Consider the following 24071-nt stretch of genomic DNA (forward strand, 5'->3'; position numbering starts at 1 on the left):
GTGTCAGGTATCCATCATTACAGTGTTATGCAGAATAGTGTCACCATCCTAAATATGCCCTATGCTTCACTTTGAACCACCTTTTCCCTTCCTCAACCTGCTGAAGCACTGATGTTTACTGTCTCTAGTTTTATCTTTTCCATAACATCATATAAATGGAATCATACAGAATGTAGCCTTTTCAGACTGGCTTATTTCACTTAGCAATATGTATTTAAGATTCATTATGTCTCTGTGTGGCTTGATCACTCATTCCTTTTAATCACTGAGTAGTGTTCCATTGTACTGCAGCTGTTCAACCATTCACAATTCACTATTGAAAGACATCTTGGTCTCTTCCAATTTTTTGCAATAATTAAATAAATATGAATAAAAGTCCTATAAACTTTCAGAGTTTTGTGTGGATATAAGTTTTCAAATCAGTTCCTAGGTAAATACCTAGGAACACAATTTCTAGGCCACATGGTAAGACTGTGTTTAGCTTTGTAAGAAACTGTTAAACCAGGGGCTGGCCCGGTGGCGCAGCGGTTAAGTTCGCACGTTCCGCTTCTCGGCAGCCCGGGGTTCGCTGGTTCGGATCCCGGGTGCGGACATGGCACTGCTTGGCAGCCATGCTGTGGTAGGCGTCCCACGTATAAACTAGAGGAAGATGGGCACGGATGTTAGCTCAGAGCCAGGCTTCCTCAGCAAAAAGAGGAGGACTGGCAGTAGTTAGCTGAGGGCTAATCTTCCTCCAAAAAGAAAAAAACTGTTAAACTGTCTTCTCAACTATTTCATTTTGCATATCCACAAGCAATGAATAAGAGTTCCTGTTGTTCCACATTCTCATCAGCAAATAGTATTGTCAGTTTTTTGGATTTTAGCCATTCTAATAGATGTGCAACGGTGTCTCATGGTTTTCATTTGCATTTCTCTAATGAAAAATGATGCTGAGCATCTTTTCATGTGTTTATTTCCCATCTGTATATCTTTTTGGTAAAGCGTTTGCTCAGATTTTTGGCCATTTTAAAATTGCATTGTTTTCCTATTGTTGGATTTTAAGAGTTCTTTGATCTTATATTTTGGATACAAGTTTTGTATCAGATACATATTTGCAAATACTTTCTTCAAGTCTGTGAGTTTTCCTTTCATTCTCCTAACATTGTCTTACATACCAAAAGGGTTTTTTTGTTTTGGGGGGGTTTTTTGGTGAGGAAGCTTGGCCCTGAGCTAACATTTGTTGCCAATCTTCCTCTTTTCTTTTCCTTTTCTCCCTAAAGCCCCAGGACATAGTTGTATATCCTCTTTCTAGTGCTTCTCTGTGGGTTGCCACCACAGCGTGGCTTGATGAAAGGTGCCAGATGCGTGCCCAGGATCCGAACCAGCAAACCACAGGTCACTGAAGCACAGCACACGAACTTAACCACTATGTCACAAGACCAGCCCCCCAAAAGTTTTTAATTTGAATAAAGCCCAACTTATCAATGTTTCCCTTCACAAATTTTGCTTTTGGTATTATGTCTAAAACCATCACCAAACCCAAGGTCACACAGACTTTTTCCCTATGTTTTCTTCTCAGAGTTTTATAGTTTTGCATTTACATTTAGGTCTATGATCCATTTTGAGTTATTTTTTTGTATAAGGTCTGTGTCTAGGCTCTTTTTTTTTTTTTTTTTTGCATATGGCCCTCCAACTGTTCCAGCACTATTTGTTGAATGATCTCCCTTTTAATTGAGATGCTTAATCCATCTACACCTAATATAATTATTGATATGGTTGAGTTTAACGCTACCTTCTTGCTATTTGTTTTCCCTTTGTCCTTTCTGCTTTTTGTCCCTTTGTTTCCACTTTTCTGCTTTCCTTTGAGTTCATTTAATATTTTTAGTGTTCAATTTTATTTAATCTATTGCTTCCTTAGTTATATTTCTTGTTATTATGTTTTTAGTGGTTGCTCTAAGGTTAACAATGTGCGTCCTTAATGTATCAGGGTCTGTTTAGAGTCAGTATTGTACCTCTTTCCTCTTTACACTTGACACTGCACATATGACATTCCACATTACCTTCATTACACACACCACACACTTCACAGCTGATTTCTGACATTTCACAAATGTAATAATCTAGCAAATATTTAATTCCATTTAGCCATACTTTATCATTTGTGCAATTGTTATCTCTTTTACTTCTGTATTTGAATATAAGCCCCTTCCTTACAGTGTCATCATTTTGCTTTAAACAGTTTTTTTAAAAAGAAAATATAGTCTTTTATATTTACTCACTTTTTTTTTTAATCATTTCTAGTATTCTTTTTTCCTTCTTGTAGTTCTGAGTTTCCACTTGGCATCATTTCCCTTTAGCCTGAAGGATATCTTTTATTTTTTATTGTGCAGTTTGTTTAGCAACAAATTCTCTCAGCTTTCCTTTAATGAAAAAGTCTTTATTTTATCCTCATCTCAAAGAATATTTTTGATGGATATGGAATTCTAGTTCTTTTTCAGAACCTTAAAGCTATTTTCCCTTTTTCTTCTGGCCTCCCCACTCACTGGTGAGAAGAGAGTGGATGGTCCTTTTCCTTGTCCCCTGAATAGATCTTTTTTCCCTCTGGCTACTCTGAAGGTCTTTATCTTTGGTTTTCAGAGGTTCGATTATTATGTATGTAAGTATAGTTCTATAGATAGGTGGGAGAGAGACGGAGAGAGAAATCTGATTGGGATTTACTGAGCTTAGGTCTGTGAGTTGGTGTTTTTCATCAAATTTGGATGTTTCTAGCCACTATTTATTTATTTATTTAAATATCAAAAAAATTTCTGCCCTGATTTCACTCTCTTCTCCTCTGGGACTTCAATTTCATGTACATGAGACTGTTGGATGTTGTCTCCCTATCTCTGAGGCTCTATTCAATTTCTTGAACCTCTTTTCTCTTGGTTTCTCAGATTGATCTGTCTCCAAATTTACTGGCTCTTTTGTCATCTCCAACCTGCTGTTAGGCCCTTCCAAGACATTTTTCATTTCACTTATTTGGTTTTCAATTTCAGAGTTTTCAATTGGTTCTTTATTATAGTTTTCATTTCTCAGCCAAAGTTCTCCATATGCTCACTCATTAAGGTCATATTTTCCTGTAATTTTTAATTGTATAAGTCTTCTTTAATGGTATAAACATATTTGTGAGAGCTGCTTTACAGTCTTGTCTGCTAAGCTCAACATCTGGACAATCTCAGGTTTGGTTTTCTAAGGATTTCTTTTTCTCTTGGCTGTGCATCACAATTTTGTTTCTTTGACTAGTGATTTTTAAAATTAAACACTAAATCTTACGAATAGTTCACTGCAGAAACTCTGGATTCTATTGCCTTCCTCTGAAGGATGCTATTCCTATTTTAGGAGGCAGTATAATTACTGGCTGGTCAACCTAAACTCTTGTAGGTTTGGTTTTATGCTTTGTTAGTGTAGATCTATGGAAAGTCTGTTTCCCAAGCCCCTTCTAACCAAACAGAAGTCAGTCTCCAAACGCTGCCTCCCATGCAGATCTTGTCAGGGCTGGGTTTTAGGCTTTGATATGGGGAGTTCAGAGAAGGTCTTATTCTAGAGGGTGATTCTTCCTCCTAAGGTGTGCCCTTTATACTGAGACCATCGAATGCCAGGGGTGTTAATAAGGTGATAACTTCCACTCTGCTCTGTTACAACCAGAATTCCAGTGACCAAGAACTACTCTTCCTATAGCACTACTTAACTGCTAGTATCTCTGTTCCACTCCCAACCCTTAGTAGCTGCTATCTTTTAAATCTTGGATGAGCTCACTCAGTTCATGTTCAGTTCACCTCTCAGCCTTAGAATTGCAGGGGACCTGTACATGTACTGCTGGGGCCCACTATTTACACAACTCCCTCCTCTCTGTACCTCACCCCACAGTTTCTAGCTGCTTCAGCTGCTCTGGACCCTGATTTCTGCCTCCGTATGTTAGTGGGACCACTGTGCTCTTCTTGGACTCCTGCTCTCCGTGTCATGGTTAGGAAATTGTTCCTAGACAGGAAAGTGGGTGACCACAGGGCTCACCTCATAAGTTCTTCCTTCTGTCAGGGATCAGTTTTGTGTGGCCTGCCATTAACTGCCTGAAAATAGTATCTTATATGTATTGTCATGTTTTATAGTCGTTTATGGTGGGAGGGCCAGTCTGATACCAGTTATGCCATCATGGCTGGAAACAGAAGTCGAGAGTAAGCTTTAGAAAATATAAATGTGATCATGTTATTCCTCGGGTTAAAATCTTCCCCTGGCTCCAAGGATAAAGATCCAAATTTTAAAATGGCCTCATCTAACTCCAATGTCATTTCCCTTCTCCTCTCGCCCTCATTCCTTCTTCAGCCTCTAGCCTGCTTCCAAACCTGCCATGTTTTTTTCTACCACTAGGCTTTTGCACATCAGAGTATCCAACCTACCAGTCTTCCCATCCTTCTTCACCAGCTATAAAGCTACAATGAATAAAACACGGTGAAACTGGCACAAGATTAGATAGAATAGAGTCCAAAACAGGCCCATGCACATATGCATTTCATTACAATGGGAAAGGAAGAAATTATTTAATAAAAGCTGTTAGGTCAATTAGCTAGCTTGAGAAAATATTAAGTTTTATCCCTAACTCACCCCTTACTCAAAAACAAACTTGAGACAAAGCATTAATAAGCGAAATGTATAATAAGAACTACTTCAAATTGGTAAAAAGAAAACCCAATATAAAAACAGGAAAAGGAAATCAACAGGCAATTCATGGAAGAAGAACAAATGACTGATAAACATATGAAATATAGATAAACATATGAAAAGATATTCAACCTCATTAAGAATGAAATACAATATAAATTTTAAAATAGTAAAATAGTGATAGTATCTAACGTAGGCGAGAGTGTGAGGAAACAGTTCCTCTCCCACACTGTTAAGAGTACAAACCAGTACACCAATGCATCAAGATTTTAAATGTACATACACTCCGACCCAGTTCTAACATTTCCAGGAAACTATTCTACAGAAATAACAACATGACTACAGAATTGCTTGTATGAGCAAAAAACTGGAAACAACTCAAATACCCATCAATAAGAATACATATAAATAAATTATAGTACATCTATACAACAGAACATTATGTATTCATTTAAAAATGAGATAGTTCAAAATTACTTGATGCCCTAGTATAACGTTGAGAGTTAAAAGCGAGTTGTAAAACAAAAGAACAGTAAGATACTAGTTATGTGCGTGTGTCCACACACATATAAATGTATACACACATGCAAATACACTCATATATAGGAAAAGAATCTGGACAGATACACATCAAATTTAATCCTAAAGGGTAGGACTTGAAGGAACAGAGGAACCCTTATTTTTTACTTTATGCACTTCTATACCATTTGAATCTTTTGCAAAGAATATTTCACTATTGTAATTTAAAAACACTTTAAGTGTGTGGTGTATGTGTGTGTATTTTGAGAGAACAGAGTGATTAACTGCTACAATCAACTGTGCTCCTGGTGAACTCCTTTCATCGTAACATCTCAGCACGACTGCCACCTGGTGGTAGTAAATTGCCTAATAAGGGTTTCCCAATCTCAGCACTCCTGCCATCTGGGACGAGATAATTTTGTTGTGGGGGCTCGTCCAGTGAGTTGTAGGAAGTTTAGCAGCATCCCTTGCCTCTATCCTTACATGCCAGTGACACTCTCTCCCTAAGTTGTGACAACCAAAAATGTCGCCAGACATTGGCAATTGTCCCCTGGGGGGCAAAAATGCCCCTGGTTGAGAACTGCAATGTAAGAGAAGGAAAGTCTTGTGAGTGCAAAGTAAATACACAAAACATGTTCATTCGTTCACTCACAAAAATACTACACTAGGCAAAATCTTTATAAGTCTCTAATTCAGTTGGAATGAGTGATCGCCAACCCCTGGTTACTCTCACACTAAATTCTTTTCACAGCTTTGGGATAGCCTGAGGTTTGAATTCAGTAATAACAAAATCCATTCTTATCCAGTGAATCCCAAATTGCCTCAGGCAGAAACAACAAGGATGGTAAATCCCGGCACAGTGCCCCACACTCCACTCCCAGGCCTAAGGGAGGAATTCATGGCACTCTCTGTTGTGGCCTCATCACAGTGCTCCAGTCAATAACTGCCACTAAGGAGTGAGCCAGTCCCCTGCTGTCCTTCATTCAGCCTTCTGATTCTCCCTATTTGAAAGCATTGCTATGTTCACTGCACTCCCACCACTACTCCTCTATAGTCTACATGTTGTTGAGTGGTACCTTTGGGAAGAAAGTCCATGGAAATTCAACTCTGCTGGTGACTACCAAAAGAAAAAAATTTTTACTGGTTTGGGGATATCATTTAACCTCTCCAGAGCTCAGTCTCCTTGTTTGTAAAATAAAAGGCCTACACTAGATATCTGAAGTTCACTTTCAGTTCTAAAATCTATTAGAGGTCATTAGAAATGATCCACTTCAGGCTTGGCCATACCTATTGCAATATAAGTATTTTCTCCAGTTAAGGATTATCCTGTGTATAATTAGATTGGTGTTACTAGAGTCTTCTTATTTACGCATTTATTTAAATTCCAAGATTTGCGGTCCGATAACAACAGTGATGCTGAATAAGCATAGAATTCTAAGCCATGGCTCCACAATACATTTATTGAATTTCTAGGGTTTAGTTTTGTTGTCCTCAATGTGCATTATCTGATGTCAATAATATATGATTAAATATTGTCTAATGTCTTCTCACTTTCATTTAGTCATAATATTTATTACATGCATAATATGTGCATTATCTGATGCTGATGAAGGCTAAGTGGAGACAGAAGACTTTGCTGTGTTTATACGGTCTCTCCAGGGTGAATGCTCAGATGCAGAATAAAAGCTCAGTGGTGTTACCGGCTCTTAGTCAATATCAGCCCTGATATTGGTTCCCCTACAGTGAACCTGGCACATATGGGGTTAAAACTAAAAACCTGCATTCCTAGTTCCCTGGGTCTTTAGTTCCACTCACATGTAAATGTTTGTTTCTTTAACCTCTGACTCCCTGAGCTTTACAACCAAATAGAAGTTACAAATTGGTAAAGTCCAGATGGCCTCAAACTGGGCTCCCACTAAAGTTGTGGCTGATCCCAGGAACTTGAAGTTCTTTCGCAGAGAAACGAATGTCCAGAGAATATCAAGAAACAGAAGCTTCCCAGGCCCAACCCCTCAGCTTCCTGACATCAGAGTCTACCTTCCACCATGGAGATAAACAGCTAAGGACACTCATCTGAGAGTCCTTTGTCTCCTCCCTGGAAGCAGCCCCAGACACAGGCTGATGGGAAAATGCTGACCAAGAAGTCCATGGTCCCCCTCCTCTACCTGAAACCCCAAATAAAAAGCCCCTACCCATTTCTTAATGGGGAGCAAGCAACTTTTGGAGCACTAGCCCTTGCTTTGCTCCCTCTGCCTGGCAAAGTAAAGCTTTCCTCAAGACTGTTCTCATTATTTGGATTGGCATCAGCATCAGAGACCCAACTTTCAGTAACAGTGGTGGTAGGTACTCGCCAATGCACAGCACTTCTAAGTTTCTTTTCAGTGTGAACTCTCTGATGAGGGGAAAGCTGTGATCAAACGCTTTGTCACATTTGCTGCATTCACATACTTCTCTCTGGTGCGAGTGTTATAGTGAGGAGTGAGATGTATGCCACGGCCAAGGTTCTCCCACATTTAAGATATTCACAGGGTTTCTCTCCAATATGGATTATTTTATATCAAATTAGTTTTCTGCGATTACTGAAGGCTCTTGTATACTCACTGCATTATATCGTTTCTCTCTAGAAAGTTTTGATGTTAAGATATCTACATCTAACATTCTTTTATATTTTTATGATATAATCAATCATAATGCAAAGATGTACAAAAGTACCAGACAGTTAATGCTCCCAAAGCAAACCTCAATGAGGAATGGGAGTTGGTGAATAAATATCCGGTTTCCTTGCCATTCAATGATTAGTCAGGTCTGAGATGCATACCACACAATCTCTCAGGGGTCCCCAGAGGCACTGAGCCTCAGTGTTCACCTGTTCATTATCTGCTCTTTATTGACTTTCCTCTGTATCACTTCCCCATCCCCTCACCATGCTTCCTGGGGTCAACTCCAGATTAACTACTTGCACCCAAACTTTTGCCTCAAAGTCTGCTTTCGGGGAAGCCCATGCTAACAGAGAGAGTGCATGTGGGTGTTTAAACCTAAACCAGTAAGTTAGTCATAGATTCTCATATTGATTTACCCTTCTCATCATCACACACACTTCCAGGAAAAAAATAAAGAAGAAAAAAATGAGGGCCATTTTCTAAAATAATAACTCCCCCATGGAGTATGACTTCCTCAAATGCAAACTGTTTTGTAACGTTGGACAATTAATAGATTAGTCTTGCAGTTCACAGTGAGCACTTTTTCTTTTGAAATTAATTCCTTAAGTCTACTTCAATGTTTCTATTAAAAAATTCCTAATGGTTTTATACATCATATTAGTCCATTCAAGGAGGAAGTTGATTATGAAAGGGAAGGTTTAAAATAAAAATTTAGAAAACATTAATTCATACTAACGACTAAAATATTTGACAATTATTTTGCATAACAAAAACATCTGGAAATATTTTCCTGCCCTATTACATCATATTCCTATAGTCATTAAAAGAACCATCCTATATATTTCTCAAAAATAAAAGTCAGGGGAGGGGACAAAAAGGTTCCTATCTTTATTCTTTCTGATAAGTTAAATGCCTTGGTGGAGAGGGATGAAATGTCGTCTTACTCTACAGCACCTAGCTAGGCAAAGAATACGCAAAATTGGGGGAGAATTGCACCCATATTTGGGGAACTGTGCTCCTCCATACAGTAAGGAGTCCTGAGACGGGAAAAGGAGATGGCGAACAGCATCGCCTTCCAGCACCCAGACCACCTTGTTAGAAATTCCCAGACATCGATTTAAGCCACCATTCAGAGAGGCTCCGTGGCCAGGGACAACATCGTTTGGGATCTGTTCCTGTGCCGACTCCAAAGGAAAGAGCTCTGGACTAAGGGCCGGGCACTCTATCGTGCCCCAGGCTATGAATCCTAAATTGCCACCTGTCTGCAGTCCACCTCTCCCGCGCTTATTTAATAAGGAAAACGCGCTCCATCTTCCTCCCTCCCAGGAGGAATGGGTCCCCGCCGGACCAAAGGCCGGTGGGTCAGGCCTTGGCCACTTCACTCCTGGAAAGCGCTGCACGCGGCCGGACCCTCGCCTCGGCCGGCGCCCGCGGTGCACGGCAGAGTGGACACGGCAGGGCTCGCCGCGCCACTGCAGCGGGCGGGACACACGCCGTCCCGCGCCTGGAGTCGCCGCGCTGCGGTCCGAGCCACCAGTAGCTTCGGCAGGAGCGAACTTCCCGAGGCCGCGGAGCCTCGGGCCTGCCCTTCTGCCGGAGCGGGCGGCAGAGCCCGGCGCCGGGCTGCGCGGGAATCGCTTCCGGCCCTGCGGACGACGACCACTGGTAGTGCGGCCTGGAGATTAGCTGACCACACACCCGCATCCATCCAAAGCACACCCGCCGACAAACACCGGGGGCGGAGCGCCGGGCCGGGAAGCCGCACAGGACAACCACCCTCCCTCCGGCCCCCTCTTTGTCTCTCTCGCTCCCTCCTTCGCCCCGCCCCTCGCACGCGCGCGGCGGCGGTTACCCAAGAAGCAACGGGGTAGCCTCCTAGCCAATCAGCAGCCGGGCGTTTCCTCCCCCCGCGCCCGCGTTTGGTCTCCGTGACAACTCCTGAGCGTCCCTCCTGCCGTCCGGCCAATCCCGGAGGGCCTGAGCCAACGACCAAAGGCAGGAGGAAGGGGATTCACTTCTGCGTCTTTATCATCTAAGCAGGAAGGGCTGTCACGTCCCCCATATGATTCATGAACAAGAGGTTACAGCCCGGAACCAGGGACCAGGCGCGATGAACTAGGTGAATGTGAGAGTTGTCTAGTAGAAAAACCAGGGGACACAGTTTTAATGTGAAAAATAACCGCCGGCAATTCTTTTGGAGTCTAGTGAGTGGATAGCGGGCTAAGGATGTAAAAAAAAAAAAAAAAGAAAAGAAAAGAAAAAAGAATCATTCTCCCAAAGCAGCAGAGAGGTTGGACAACCTTGTTGCCAACTTATAAAGCAAACAGCCTTTTATGAGGGAAAAGGCACGTGTGCTCACGACGAGGGAGCGAACCAAGGCATTAAAGGACTACCTACAGCTGCCATCGGATCAGCCAAATCCCCTAACTCCACTGTGATTTTCAAGCCCGCTCTCCTCTTTTGGAGACTTCCTTCCCCTCGTAAACAGGAGAGAATGACATAAATCCACACAATACTGGATTAGGAGGAATAATTTCCAAGCATCACAAGCAGCACACTCCACACTCCTAAAATGACGAGAATTTTTTTTTTAAATCCCCAGAACTTGCTCTTTCTTTTCCTAATTTCCTCTAACTCTCCTCCCGCCTGTTAACTTTACTCCAAAGAGAAGCCTCTGACTCCCTTTGATGTGTGCTTATTACTATGTCAATCGTCAAATACAAAAGAGGGGGAAGGGCATGCTTCAGAAACTCCCCTTCAGGACGGGCAATCAGCCCCAAAGCTGCCCTCTGCTCTGAGAGGCCCCTGATCTTGTCACAGTCATGAACCTTAAGGACTTTGTGGGAGCTGCTGAAAATGCTGGCCTAAAAGGGACTGGTAGGTAAATTTGGGCTATTCTACCCAGATAAAACTACTCTCTGACTTTCCAGTATAATATTTAGTACCTTATTACACTTTAGCAGTTCCCTAGGTAGGCATTAACATGGGGAATGTGAAGAGTGCTCTACCTCAGAGCTTTGCCTCCGAGTCAATGCAGAATCCCTCTACTCTTAGCATAGTCTGGCCCAAGGCTTATCAGGTTGTGTAGCATGAAGGGAAGAAGCTTGACATCTGTAGACCCCATCGTCACTTATGCTTCCATCATCCCTAGCAGGTAGCTCCATTAAGCTCCCACATGCCCTGGTGATTGGCATGCTTCCGCAATGCTTAGCTCAGGGCCACACACACGTGCAAAGCAGTACAGCAAAAAGGTTAAGAACAAGGATTCTCCAGCTGGACTACCTGGGTTTAAATCTCAGCTCCACACTGCTTACCAGCAGGCCAGTGACTTAGCCTTTCTGAGCCTCGTTGCCTCATCTAGAAAAGAGAGATAATAAGAGAGCATTGTTGGGAGCAATGAGTAAGTTCATGCATATAAAAGTGCCTGAACAGTGACTAGCACATAATAAATGCTTTATAAGTATTAGCTATTATTATCGTCAGGGAAATCATCTGAAAAGGATTTGGATAGAGCTAAAAAAAAAAAAATGTCTGTACATTGAATTCTGCCTTACCTCATGCTGATAAAAATGAAAGAAATGGAGGGGCTGGCCCCGTGGCCGAGTGGTTAAGTTCGCGCGCTCTGCTGCAGGCGGCCCAGTGTTTCGTTGGTTCGAATCCTGGGCGCGGACATGGCACTGCTCATCAAACCACGCTGAGGCAGCGTCCCATATGCCACAACTAGAAGGACCCACAACGAAGAATATACAACTATGTACTGGGGGGCTTTGGGGAGAAAAAGGAAAAAATAAAAAAATCTAAAAAAAAAAAAAAAAAAATGAAAGAAATGGAATATCAATGTCTACTTCTCCAGTTGCATTTCTAATATAAGGACAAAAATCAGGTAGCTTTTCTTTCTTACTAAAGGAGAGATTCAAACTAAGTCTGCCTTATTAACTGAGGCAATTATCCAGATACCTAAAGCCAGGTTTATTTTGGGAAATGGATTTTTTTGACCTGGATTAACCGGAAATGTTTCTCAATTCTCCACATTGCTGTATCACAGCAACCTTCCTACTAGGATGAATTGGCCTATCTTCTGATATAATCAACTTTGACAAACCAAGCAAAAACATTCAAGGAGAGGAATAAGTATTATAAGTAAAAGTAGTACACGAATGTACTGGCTGTGCCTCTGGGTTCTTCGGAGTCAAACTCTTCCACACAGTTAGCTTCCACAGTCAGCAGATTAGGTGAAAACAGGGTATTGTCAAGATTGCCCTTATACATTTTTTAATTTGTCCATAAAATACAGCTACATAATTTTGTGTATAACTCTCCCAACACATGCTATTATGTATTTGTATGTACAAATTTATAAGTAAACAAAAGAATGTTATGCAGATATGAAAAATATAATTTTACAGTATTTTTAATTTCACTAATTTATTTATCTGTTGGTTTTTTGGGGGGAAGGGGTCTTAATGCATGTGGTTGAATTCTTATTATGTCAAAGGTATGTATGATATGATTTTCCCAAGAAAAGCCACTATATTTTCTAGCGTGACTCTTGGCAAAACATATCCAGAAACCATCTAATATATGATGTGTTATCAAAAGCACTAAAGGGATGATTTTTTCACTAGAAAACTCTATTTTATATGAATTTTTAAAACCATATGCAAGTACTATTTTGTTTAAAATCAACAACAACAAAAGACCTAAACAAGATACTTTCCTCATGGGGAGAACTATGTTAAAGTTGGGGACAAAGCCAGAAATTAAGATCAAACTAAAAATGTCTTAGCAGCATAGATGAGGGATATAATGAGTGGCACAGGTTTTCAGAAAAGGAGATTATTTTCAACTATGGTGATGAAGGAAAAGGTCAGGGAGGAGGTGACACTTGAGTTGGGTCCTAAAGAGGAGACTAACTTGCAAATAGAAAAGACTGATAATGTGACAGCTGCCTCTTGATTTAAAAAAACAAATAAACACAAACCCTTAAAAGTATTAACCCCCCCACCCAACCCCCCACCCCCGCGAAAAGGCAGAAAGCCCTGCTTGAGTAACAAAGATCTCCTCCTGCCATCCTCAAATCAAGCCAGGGCCACCATAACATGAGCTCATCTCAACAGTGAAAAACACCCAAGCTGCCTGGAGGGATTTCAGATGTGACATGTAAATTAATTTTCCCTTCACTGAACCCAGGTCAGTCAAGCATAAGCAGTTTTAACCATATAAATTAGAAATTTTGATTTGCATGACTTAAAAACTGAAGAATCCAGATTACCTACCAAAAAGAGATCAAAATATCAAAAAAAAAAAAAAAGTATTATCTAAACCTTTAAATCAAACTCCAAAATTCACCATCACCACCCCAAGATCTTGCCTTAACCAAACACACACACAGAGCTTTAGCTTAAGTAATAAAAGGAGAGGGATTATAGTCTCTAACAAGAGGGGAAGTATGGATAGCATTTAAGAGGATCCTGTAAGAAAGATCCAAGAAAAGAGTAAAAGCATAGATCCTACTATTAATGGCACAGATTAAAACAAAACAGTCATAACATTTCTGGAAATGTTCTGATTTCAACTATCTTGTTACCATCATGCCCTATAAATTTTAATATTTCAGTATCCAAACTATATTTTGACTACAAATAGAATTAAACCAATTCACTACAGTGCAATCCACCAATTTATGCAATCCACCCGTCCAAGGACAGTCCTCTTGTTCAAGGACACCTGTCCTGAGTTTTTAGTTCTAAACCAAGTTATCATACCCGATGCCTCTGAAGGAATGGCAAAGGTTTACCCACAACCAAAGCTAACTGGCTCCAGGGAACAATTGGTTATGAGAGGGCTTTGCTATCTAAGTTGTTAACAAACATTATTTTAAGAGGTCTGATTCTAATGATGGACACTTATAGATGACTCTTTTTTCCCCTTTTCAATTTCTAAAAGTTACTAAAGATTTCAGGTATTTCAAAAGTTATTTCCAGATGTCACCATTCCTTTATTTTGTCTTACAGCTAATTTTCAGAACAAAAATCCTTTCTTCTTTACCTGCAGTTGTGCTCCTCAGCCCTAAAACTCAAGCCCTGTTGAACTTCAAGCTGTAGCTGACACCATGTAAGTGCTTTAAACAGAAGAGAAGGGTAGGAAAGCTGGTGAGAAGGGCAAGTTCAGAGCAGCCCTTTTAGAGAGAAAAATACAAAGCATGGACATCTCAGGTTCTGACTAGTAAATCAGGAAGGAGAGAAAGTTGAGACTCTAATCCTAGATAAGAATCCTCTTCGGTAACTGAAAAATGCCTAGAACAAAGAAAAAAGGAAGAGGAAATAATTCATGTAAACCTAAAAAAGGACCATAAGATTAATTTAAGCTTAGGATGACTTGAAAGAAAAGAACTCACAGTGTGACCAAAAAGTAATACCTGGCTTCACTAAGTACACCTAAAATTTCTTAGGGCCATATACAGGAATTTTCATCAGAAAAGCCAAGTAATTTAATCCAGTGATAGTCTGATACAAATTCGTAGGTTATTTTTTTCCTGAAATGTTTTCTAAAAACGTAAGCTCAAACCTTCCCCCAACTCTTCCGTCCGGATTGTATGAAACAGCAGTTACCATGGAAGGCTGTCAGTTTCCAGGGTAAATAAGGTTGACTTTCTGAGAAGTGATAGTTATAATTTAAGCCTTGGGGAAAGGGTAAAGAAAAAAGATTCTCGGAAGGGGAAGATGATCAAAGCAAAATAGATTCTTCATCAAGAAAAAACGCAGTACCATTAAAGAGTTATTTTGAGATAAGTGAACAAAGATTTTCTGAGGAAGTGGTTGTAATAGAGTCTGACTCCATTTCTGATGTCTGGCCATTGACAGCATTTGAGCTTCCACCTTGCTTCCCCACCACCAGACATCTCGTACTTTAGATAAGGAAGCCTGTGTGTACCTCCTTAGCTCTTGGCACTGGAGCTTGACTCCTGCAAGCTTGAATACCACTGCCGTGCATGGAAACTTCTCTAGCCCTAGCCCCTAGCCACTGAAAAGGCCCAACCTGCTCTTTGCACTTGCCATTCCAGACTGGCCTGTGCCTACCCTGCTCTCCTCAAAAGTCCTTCATATGAGTAATACTTTCTTTCAAATTCTCTTGGTGCGTGAAGTGTCATCAGTCTCAACAACTGGCCTATTCATTGGGAGGGAGTCCATCTTGCCTCTGTGGGGTGATCACAAAAAATTGGGACAAGGTAAAACAGACAATAGCTATCTACAGGAGGGTAGATGCTGAGGGTAGGAGTGACTGTATATAAGAGCAAAGATTTATAGGAAGGTAGTATTATGATATATAATCAACCATGAGTTTCTCTGTTTAGTTTGGACATGGCACTATTCCAATTTGTACAAAAAGGGTCAATAAGCTCAATTCTGAACAATTGGAATTGCTTCACGTGTTGGAACAGCTTATTCCTGTGGCCAAGAAAAAAAGAAATCACTTCCCAGTGACAATAGCCATTTTCAGGTATGGATAAAAATACACACATACACACACAAAGATTGATGTTTAGAGTATCTTGGGCTATTTCAGATTTCAGATCAGTGTTTCTTCACTTGGATTTGTGGTATTCTGGCAGCTGATACTTTTCAGGAGAAAATGGGGGGAGGGCATTTTCATCCCTCAAAATAAAAAAGTATCACAATTGTAACAACCTGTGAAAGTATGATTCTTTGGTATTTAACAAAGTGAAGTGTCTGAATGAATATGTCCACATATTCAGAGTGACTCTCCACTGTGAAGTCTCTGATGCCTAATGAAAGCTGAACTACACCTGAAAGCCCTGCCACATTCATTACACTCACAAGGTTTCTCTCCCGTGTGAATCCTCTGATGCTGAGTAAGATGGGCACTTCTACTGAAAGCTTTCCCACACTCATGACATTCAAATGGTTTCTCTCCAGTATGAACCCTCTGATGCTGAGTAAGGGATGAACTCTGGCTGAAGGCTTTCCCACAATCTTTACAGGTGTAGGGTTTCTCTCCAGTGTGGATTTTTGTATGTTTTATGAGAGTTGAGCTCTGACTGAAGGCTTTACCACATTCTTCACACTTGTGGGGTTTTTCTCCAGTATGAGTCCTGTCATGTCGAATAAGGGCTGATTGATCACTAAAGGCTTTCCCACAGTCATTACAGGTATAAGGTTTCTCTCCAGTGTGAGTTCTCTGATGTTGATAGAGGTGTGAGCTCTGACTGAAGACCTTGCCACATTCATTACATTCATAGGGTTTCTCTCCAGTGTGAATAAACTGATGGACAATAAGGGAAGAGTTGTGACTAAAGGCTTTCCCACATTCATTGCATTCATAGGGCTTCTCTCCAGTATGAATAAACTGATGTTCAATACGGAATGAATTGTGACTGAAGGCTTTACCACATTCATTACATTCATAGGGTTTCTCTCCAGTATGAATCCACTGGTGTTGAATAAAGTGCATTATCTGAATAAAAGCCTTCCCACATTCATTACATTTGTGGGGTTTCTCTCCTATATGGATTCTCTGGTGTTGAATAAGAGATGACGTGTGATTAAAGGCTTTCCCACATTCATTGCATTCATATGGTTTCTCTCCAGTATGAATTCTCTGATGTACTGTAAGGGCTGAATAATTACTGAAAGTTTTTCTACATTCACTACATTCATAAGGTTTCTCTCTATTCTGGATTCTCTGATGTTGAATAAATGGTGTATTCTGAATTGAGGCTCTTTCATGCACATTATATTCCTTCCCACTATGAACACTCTGATGATGTTTGATAAGATAGGAGTTCCACTTATAGGCTTTCCTAGCTTCATAAGACTTCTCTCCAATATTAGTTTTCTGATGTTCAGTGTGGTGTACACCATGACCAAAGGCCTTCTCATACTGATTACATTCCAAATCTTTCTCTCCAGTATGCACTATACAATGTTGAATATAAACTGAGTAATCACTGAAGATTTTACCACATTCATTACACTGAAGAGCTTTTTCATTTGTGCTGTCTTTCTGATGTCTGGCTAATTTTGAATTCTGTTTGAAGCTCTTTCCCTGAGCATCATATGTATAAGGTCTCTCTTCTTTAGAATGTCTTGGTTGTATAACAAAGTCTGACTTCAGACTAACATGTCTGGCAAATTCAATATATTTGGGGCTACTATCTGCTATTGAAGTTCTTTTCTTGCAGATAACTGTTGCTTCTTTGCAGAGTCTATCTTGAGCACCCTCTTTGATCTGTGTACATCCCCAGGCCTCTTTCAGACTGGAGGTCCTTGCATCAGCCTCTGTGCTTCTCTCCATATTTATCCTCTGGTATGATTCCTTTTCAGAAAACACTTTCTTTGGTTTTGACTTTCTGGTCTCCAAGTCTGGGGGAGGAAAAGTAAAAATGTTCTCTGCACTAAAAGAAAGAAATGGCTAAAGCAGGAATGAAATAATAATTACATAAACACCATTAGTCACAAATGTAAATTGAGCAGTCAACAAATAATTCACTGGATACCTATTATAGGCTCAGCACTGTTATGTGCTAAGATTCAATGATAAACAAAGCAGATACCATACCAGCTCTTGTGAAATGTATAGTCTATTGGGGAAGAAAGGTATTAATTAAATAACTTCAAGCATGATGAATACTATAAAACAAGGTGTTAGAGAGATCTCAATTGGGAAATGATCAGTACTGTACACAGGAATGATAAATGCCCCAGACTCTGAACCACTGAAATCTTCCTTGGCTTTTGATACACCCCCTCCCTCACCTCTTGTCTGGAGTTCACCCCAGCCCGGGTCATCCTTCAGTGCCTACATCTTCCACTCCCAATGGCACAGTCCTCCTGAAACTCTCCATGATTACCAATGAGGTTGCTATCAGATTCAAAAAGATCATTTCCCAAAAATTCCTTTGTTACCATGAATGTTCACCATTTGCCAGAGATTTCCTTCAGCCTCCACTTTTTTCCTTCTCTCTGAGCCTCCCAAAACACACATGAACACACACCCTCACCCACCAAAGGCTTCCAGAAGTCAAAGTTCAGGAGAATGTAGAAATGTTAGAAGGATCAGAGGATTAGGCCTACTACTAACATTAGTTCAGGTTTATTATGGGTAAACTACACAAGACATACTTTTTAATTGTTGTAAAGTTGGGACTTTATAATTGGGGATCTTGTAAGTACTCTTTCAACTTTATTATGGGTAAAACAAACATGGCATATATCTCTTTGTATGTTGAGGACTATTTTCAAAGTAATCTTAGTATATGGATTTGACAACCTTATATAAGGTAGGAAAAGAAAAGTTAAAAGACAGCAATGGAAGTTTAAGCAGAGGACAAAAATGGTAGCAGGAGGACTAATACACTATTAGGTTAGCCAAAAAGAAGGAATAACCTATTAATGTTAAGTCCAATGGACACTTTTCAGGTCTTTTTCACTTGACCTCTCTAGCATATAACACTATGAGCCCCTCGCCTCCTTCTGAAATGCTCTTTTCTATTGACTTCTGTGACAATTAATCTGACCTGGTTTCCTCCTCATTGTAGCACTCCTTCTTATTATCCCCTTTGAATGCTCTTTCATTTATTTATATTAGTAAATTTTTAAAGTACAAAAATTTAACATCTAATGCCATCACCCATTATTAAAAATTATTACCATTTTATTATTTTTGGCACCAGTTTTTTTCCCTATGTGTTTACTTTTGAAAAAGTACACCAGTGATATATATATATATACATATGACAGATACTTAAATGTGTATGTTCACTAGGTATCTAGCCTCTCCTGCAACTCATTTCATGCTCTATAGGTGATCTCATCCACTCCTATGATTTCAATTACCATATTTTTCAGATGATTCTCATCTGTACCACCAGTTAAGATCTCTTTCCTTCATCAAGATCCATTTGACATATCGTCCTTATATTCATCTACCTTCCAGACGTCTCCATGAAGACTAGTTTCTCAACTGCAGCACAACTGAAATTTTGGCCAGCAAGCCTTTGTGTAAAGGGCTGTCTTGCGCATCGCAGGGTGTTTAGCAGCATCCTTGGCTTCTACCCACTAGATGCCTATAGCCCCTCCAAATCTTTAGCCGTTGCCAAATCTCCCCTGGGGGCAAAACTGCACCCCGTTGAGAACCACTGGTTTAGACCTGCAATAGACACTTCAGCCAACTTAGGATAAACGGAACTCATCTTTCGCCCTCCAAATTTGCTACTTCTCCTGTGTTCTCCATCTCAGGGAAGGGAATTTCCATCCACCTACACATCCAAGCCAGAAACCTGGGAATTATTTTTGTCTGTTACTCCCTTACCTCCCCATATACTCAGCAAATTCTGTCAATTTTACATCCTTAAAATTGGATGTAAAATAACATGCAAATTGCTTCATTCTCTTCATATTTTTTAGATAGGAACAAACTAGGTACAATGAAGACAAAGTACATGAAGGAGAGACTCCAGCTACTAGATAGGAGAAGGAAATGACTGCATAAAATGCCTGGGGCAGGACACAACAGGGATCTCTGGATCAAGTGTTAGGGTTACAACATTAAGGAGGAAGTACCCCTTCCTTGAGTCTAGGAAGAAGGAGACAGGCAGGCTATCAGGACTCTGATACGTCCAAGTGAAGATGAGAGTAGAGGGGGCCTCACCATTTTCTATGGGCCTGGAGGATCTGGAGAAGAACCTCTGACTCATATTTTGAAAGAGGTTATCTGCCTTGTTCTCACTACATGTACAGCTGCTGCTTAGCACTTCTCCCTCCTGCATCCATGGGTTTACCACTTGTTCCAATCGGGAGATGATACCAGGTTTAGAAAATGGAAATCCTACTCAAGGGAAAGAAACACAATGTGATCTTAAGTTCAAAGGACAAAGGACCACCCCATTGTCAGTCCCACTCGGTTGCGTTTTTGAGAGCAGAAAACAAGATACCTAATTGTCAAAATTAAGTGAATATTTTCTACCCGGGGTAAGTAGGGTGAGAAGCAGTTTAAGGATCTACTCTAGATTCTGGAGGAAAAAAGAATAACCAAAACCTCATTTGTTATTTCCCCCTAATAGGAGCAAGGGAATCTTTAGAAAGCAAAGGCATCCTGAAAGGCCAACCTGAGTGGGAGGACTCAACCTTACCCAAGGAGACCAGGTTCCTATAGTTCTCTAGCATCACATCCCTGTACAGGACTCTCTGCGCAGGGTCCAGTTCTCTCCATTCTTCCTCAGTGAAGTTCACAGCCACACCTTTGAACGACACAAAGCCCTGAAACACCCTCTGAAGAAAAGGTGGAATGAGGCAGAATTAGAGGAGACTGATGGGACGGGAGGAAATAGATCCAACCATGTTCATAGTATCAAAGGCAAGATTTTATTGACTTGTATGTTATAAGAGTTTAAAATGTGTATACCCTTTTGACACAGCTATTTTATATCTAGAAGTCATTTATAAGAAAATGGTCAGAGATAAGGAAAATGAATTATATACAAAGATTCTTATCTATTTATAACTTACAATAGCAAAATAGTTCTAAACAACCTAGAAGTTTGAGGAGAGTGGCAGAAACTGATAACTGCTCACTAAAGTACACTTCCTCCTCACCTTTCTAGGTAGGCAAACATTTCCCAAGCTCCTTTGCAGTTAGATGTGGCCACGTGACTGAGTTCTAGCCAACGGAATGCAAGCAGAAGTGAGGCGTGCCATTTCCATGCCTGACTCACATACATTCCTCCATGTTGTTTTCTCTTTCTCCTTCTGGATGGCTGGTGTGGAGATGACCCCAAAAGTGAGTTTGAGAGCCATGTGATAAAGATACTAGAGCTTCAGCTAGCTCAAGGCCCTGAATGGCCACCCTATCAAGCTGCTGACACAGTCATATGGTTATGAGAACAAGAAATAAACTTCTATTGTATTGGGGCCATTACACATTTTGGGTGTGCTGGTTACACCACTTGTAAGTTATCCAACCCTGATTCATAAATTAACACCTAGAAGTGGAAGGTATCATCATAAAACCCTAAAATATACAGGTGGCATTGGCTTGACAATCGGGTGGCAGGTTTCGAGGAAATGGATATTTAAGGCTAGAATGATGCAGACGCTTGATATACACTGACAAAATAATTAGTAACTGTGAAGGCAGACCAAATGCTCACTGAGCCTGCAGCTCTAGGGGAATAGGTTGGAAAGAGCCAGAATGCTGGTTTGTGTAGGGTACTCCTGGATGTATTCGGCAAAGAAAGAAAGAGTTGAGCTCAGGAAAGAATTTGCCAATTTTCAAGCTAAAACAAAATGGAATACAGAGCCTAGAAATTTGGTTGCAAACATAGTTGGAAAAGCAAACTGTTTCTAGGTCTCATACACTAGAAAATAAGTCTGAAAAAGGCTTTGAGGAACAAAGGTCCATAAAAACGTCTCAGCTAAACAAAGTGACTTAGCTCTGTAAAAAAGATCAGGTTAAGGATATGGCCTTCCCATCCAAGCCTATTATTCAGCTGGCCTTAAGGTTATTTTCATTAAGTTAAGAAAGAGACATGATAAATAAGAAACTAAGAAATATACCAAGCTTGAGAATCATATCTAGGAAGAACTTAGTGTGCCATTATTACTATATGGCAAATCTATCAGAAGTTTTTGTAGGACAATATATCCATGATTTCAACGTACTTCCTTTTTTCCCATTTCAAAGAAAGCAGTATCTCTCCTCAATTCTAAGCCATTTATGTCACTGACTTCTCAAAAATCTACTCATCCTTCAGGGCCCACTTCAAATCTCGCTGCTGCCATTAGCCCGGGAGCTCCTTAAAAGGGCTTAAAAATGTTGGTTGAATGAATAAAGCCTTACCAAATCTTTCTCAGTAAAACACATTTACTCAATCTCCTCTGAATTCATACATTTTCTCCAAAGCTCTTTATTATTGAGCAAGCCCTCAATAAATCTGCTGATTTGTACCACACAGATTTGTGTACAGGTCCTGTGTACATGGGATTCTAAGCAGACAGAAGAGATGTTTCATGTGCCCTTGCACGTTTAAGCCAAATGTCTCAAATGAAAAAACGGGAGCTTCGTTCTCATCCAACCGTGCTCTGTCAGTCCTCCTCCTCAATTATCTGCTAAAGAGGCCTCATCTTCCCCACCTCCTCTGCTGCCAATTGACAGGAAAGGCCGCCAAGCCCGCCAAGCCCCCTGATCCCCACTGCTACTTCACACACCTGAGGAACACCCAGTTACCATTTCACTGGCAGTCCATCCCACCCACTTGATCTTATCTTTTAAAACTGCTGATGCTATAAGGCTGACTAGCTTCACGCTAAGAGAAAGAAATTTATTTGCTTCAGGAATTAAAACGAGGTTTTAGGGACAAGAGGAAAAGCCCCAACTCACCTGGGACTTTGCTGTCTGGAGAAGAGCAGCCATATTCTCCCCTCAAGATACCCTTTTGGGAAAAGGCAGAGTGCCTGGATGACAGAGCTGGAAGGAAAGAGTAATAAAGGAATCCAGTTTATTGTTATGTATCTCAGGCCTATTAGATTAGAAACAGCCACTTAGGACAAAATGTGCCTCTAGCCTTGGTTGTCCTATGGTTTGAAGGATTCCACAGACATCTAAGTAATGAGGCTTCAAAGATAACTTCAGAGGAGACTGAATGTAAACTCAGGGAAAGAAATGACCATTAAGTGGTTTCAGGATATGCCTGAGCCTGTGCTCTGAGAATGAGGATCCCCGTGACCAAAGAAAAGGCACAGACTGTCAGGATTGGAAGAAAACAAAGAATTCTAGCCTCAAATCCTTGATTCACAAATGGAGAAACTGTACAACTTCACAGAACAAGAAAAAGGAGCCACGGAGGCAGTGCCCTTCCCAGCAATCAAGGGCACAGGGACCTTCGGCCACCAGATCACGAGCATTCCAGGCCCACAGTAAGTCTGCAGCCTTCCCAGGTTGGTTCCACCACACACCTGATCCACTAAATTGCAGTGTGTCATGTCATTCCCCCCGTACCCTCAGCACTCAGCAGAGTGTGCCTGGCAGGCAATAAGCTCAAGGTGTTGTAAGCGAATTAATGAACAATCCACCTACCTCCCTTTGTCTGATTCCACACCCATCAAGCAAACTTCTGCTCACAATTTACTTTCCCATTTTGATTTTTTGCCTCTAGGAAGAAAATGCTGATATATTAACTTTGAGTACTTCTTTGAGCTTGTCTCTGGGTGTTAGAGTTACATGCTATTTATTTTATTCCATGTATAGTTCTGTGTTTTCCCAATATTCTATAGTTTATTATTTCTTTAATTCTCCCCCTCCCCCACTCCCAAAAGCAATACTTACAGCCTCTTATGGATTTGTTTGGGGAAGAAGTAGGTATTTCACGTCCTCAGTCATTATAAGCAGTACAGGGTTTCACAATTTTTAAAAATCTATGCCACCTGCACCGCTTTCTCACTGAACATTGCCTCCAGAGTCCTCCTGCCTGCTTTTAACATGGCTCCGCATGACCACAGGCCAGTTTCTTCTGTGCTTCAGTTTTCTCGTTTGAAAAATAGGATAATAGACATACCTACCTCCAGCATTGTGCATTAATGCATATAAAGGACCCAAATCAATGCATATAAAGGGCCCAAATCAATACCTGGTACAGAATAAGCACTCAGTAAAGGTCATTCAATTATCAGTTAATTAGCATTCTCACTATTTTCGACACATCAACACCACCCAAGATTTTAATGGGTTTTCCTTCTATCCTTTGTTTTATGCAAACAAAAGGTATAATCAATGTTTGATCATACTCCCAGGCACGCCCCTTCCCCAAGATGGCTGCCCCCTCCCTGTACTGCTATTGACTGAGCCCTTAGTTGGTGCCTGGCACTGTGTCAACTGTTTTATATCAGAATTCCACTTAATCCTCACAACCACCACTTACGGTAGGAACAGTAAACCTCATTTGACAAATAAGGAACAGGAGGCACCGAGTCCAGTGACTTGCCTAGGGTCACATTCCCGAGCAGTATCACTTTCTGGCAACGTAGACGGACTGATCTCTTGCATCCACGCCCTCCCACGTTCACTGAGTCTATACAATGGTTCATCACACTGTGGGTTGCAGGAACACAGGGGCGCACACGCGTGGGTCTCTAACCTGACCCAAGCACTGGGAGCCTTGCGCCCAAACTGCCTCACCTTCCAGCCAAGCGCTTCAGGCTGTGC

At 40.8% G+C, this 24071-nt stretch overlaps 1 protein-coding gene and 1 long non-coding RNA gene across 6 annotated transcripts; one reads left to right on the plus strand and one right to left on the minus strand.

Moving 5' to 3' along the window:
* Window positions 1-1184: 1184 nt before the first annotated feature.
* LOC139074160 (uncharacterized) lies at window positions 1185-15537 on the plus strand. The gene is made up of 2 exons (XR_011523680.1): window positions 1185-10730; window positions 13868-15537. It is a non-coding gene; the product is annotated as an uncharacterized lncRNA (long non-coding RNA).
* LOC103544867 (zinc finger protein 184-like) lies at window positions 15389-22537 on the minus strand. Of its 5 annotated transcripts, XM_070563457.1 has the most exons (6): window positions 22426-22537; window positions 22251-22278; window positions 20587-20628; window positions 20005-20112; window positions 19605-19700; window positions 15389-17236 (listed from the first exon to the last, which is right to left on the minus strand). In XM_070563457.1, exons 4-6 carry the CDS (start codon window positions 20036-20038, stop codon window positions 15606-15608), a joined length of 1761 nt encoding a protein of 586 aa, XP_070419558.1. In that variant the 5' UTR covers window positions 20039-20112; window positions 20587-20628; window positions 22251-22278; window positions 22426-22537; the 3' UTR covers window positions 15389-15605. The 5 variants fall into 5 exon arrangements, with proteins under 5 accessions (XP_070419558.1, XP_070419555.1, XP_070419554.1 ...); XM_070563454.1 differs by lacking the exon at window positions 22426-22537 and having other exon boundaries at window positions 20468-20628; window positions 22251-22282; XM_070563453.1 differs by lacking the exon at window positions 22426-22537 and having other exon boundaries at window positions 20005-20143; window positions 20468-20628; window positions 22251-22282.
* Window positions 22538-24071: the final 1534 nt, after the last annotated feature.

This window comes from Equus przewalskii, chromosome 10, assembly GCF_037783145.1.
Source record: "Equus przewalskii isolate Varuska chromosome 10, EquPr2, whole genome shotgun sequence".
Classification (NCBI taxonomy): Eukaryota; Metazoa; Chordata; class Mammalia; order Perissodactyla; family Equidae; genus Equus; species Equus przewalskii.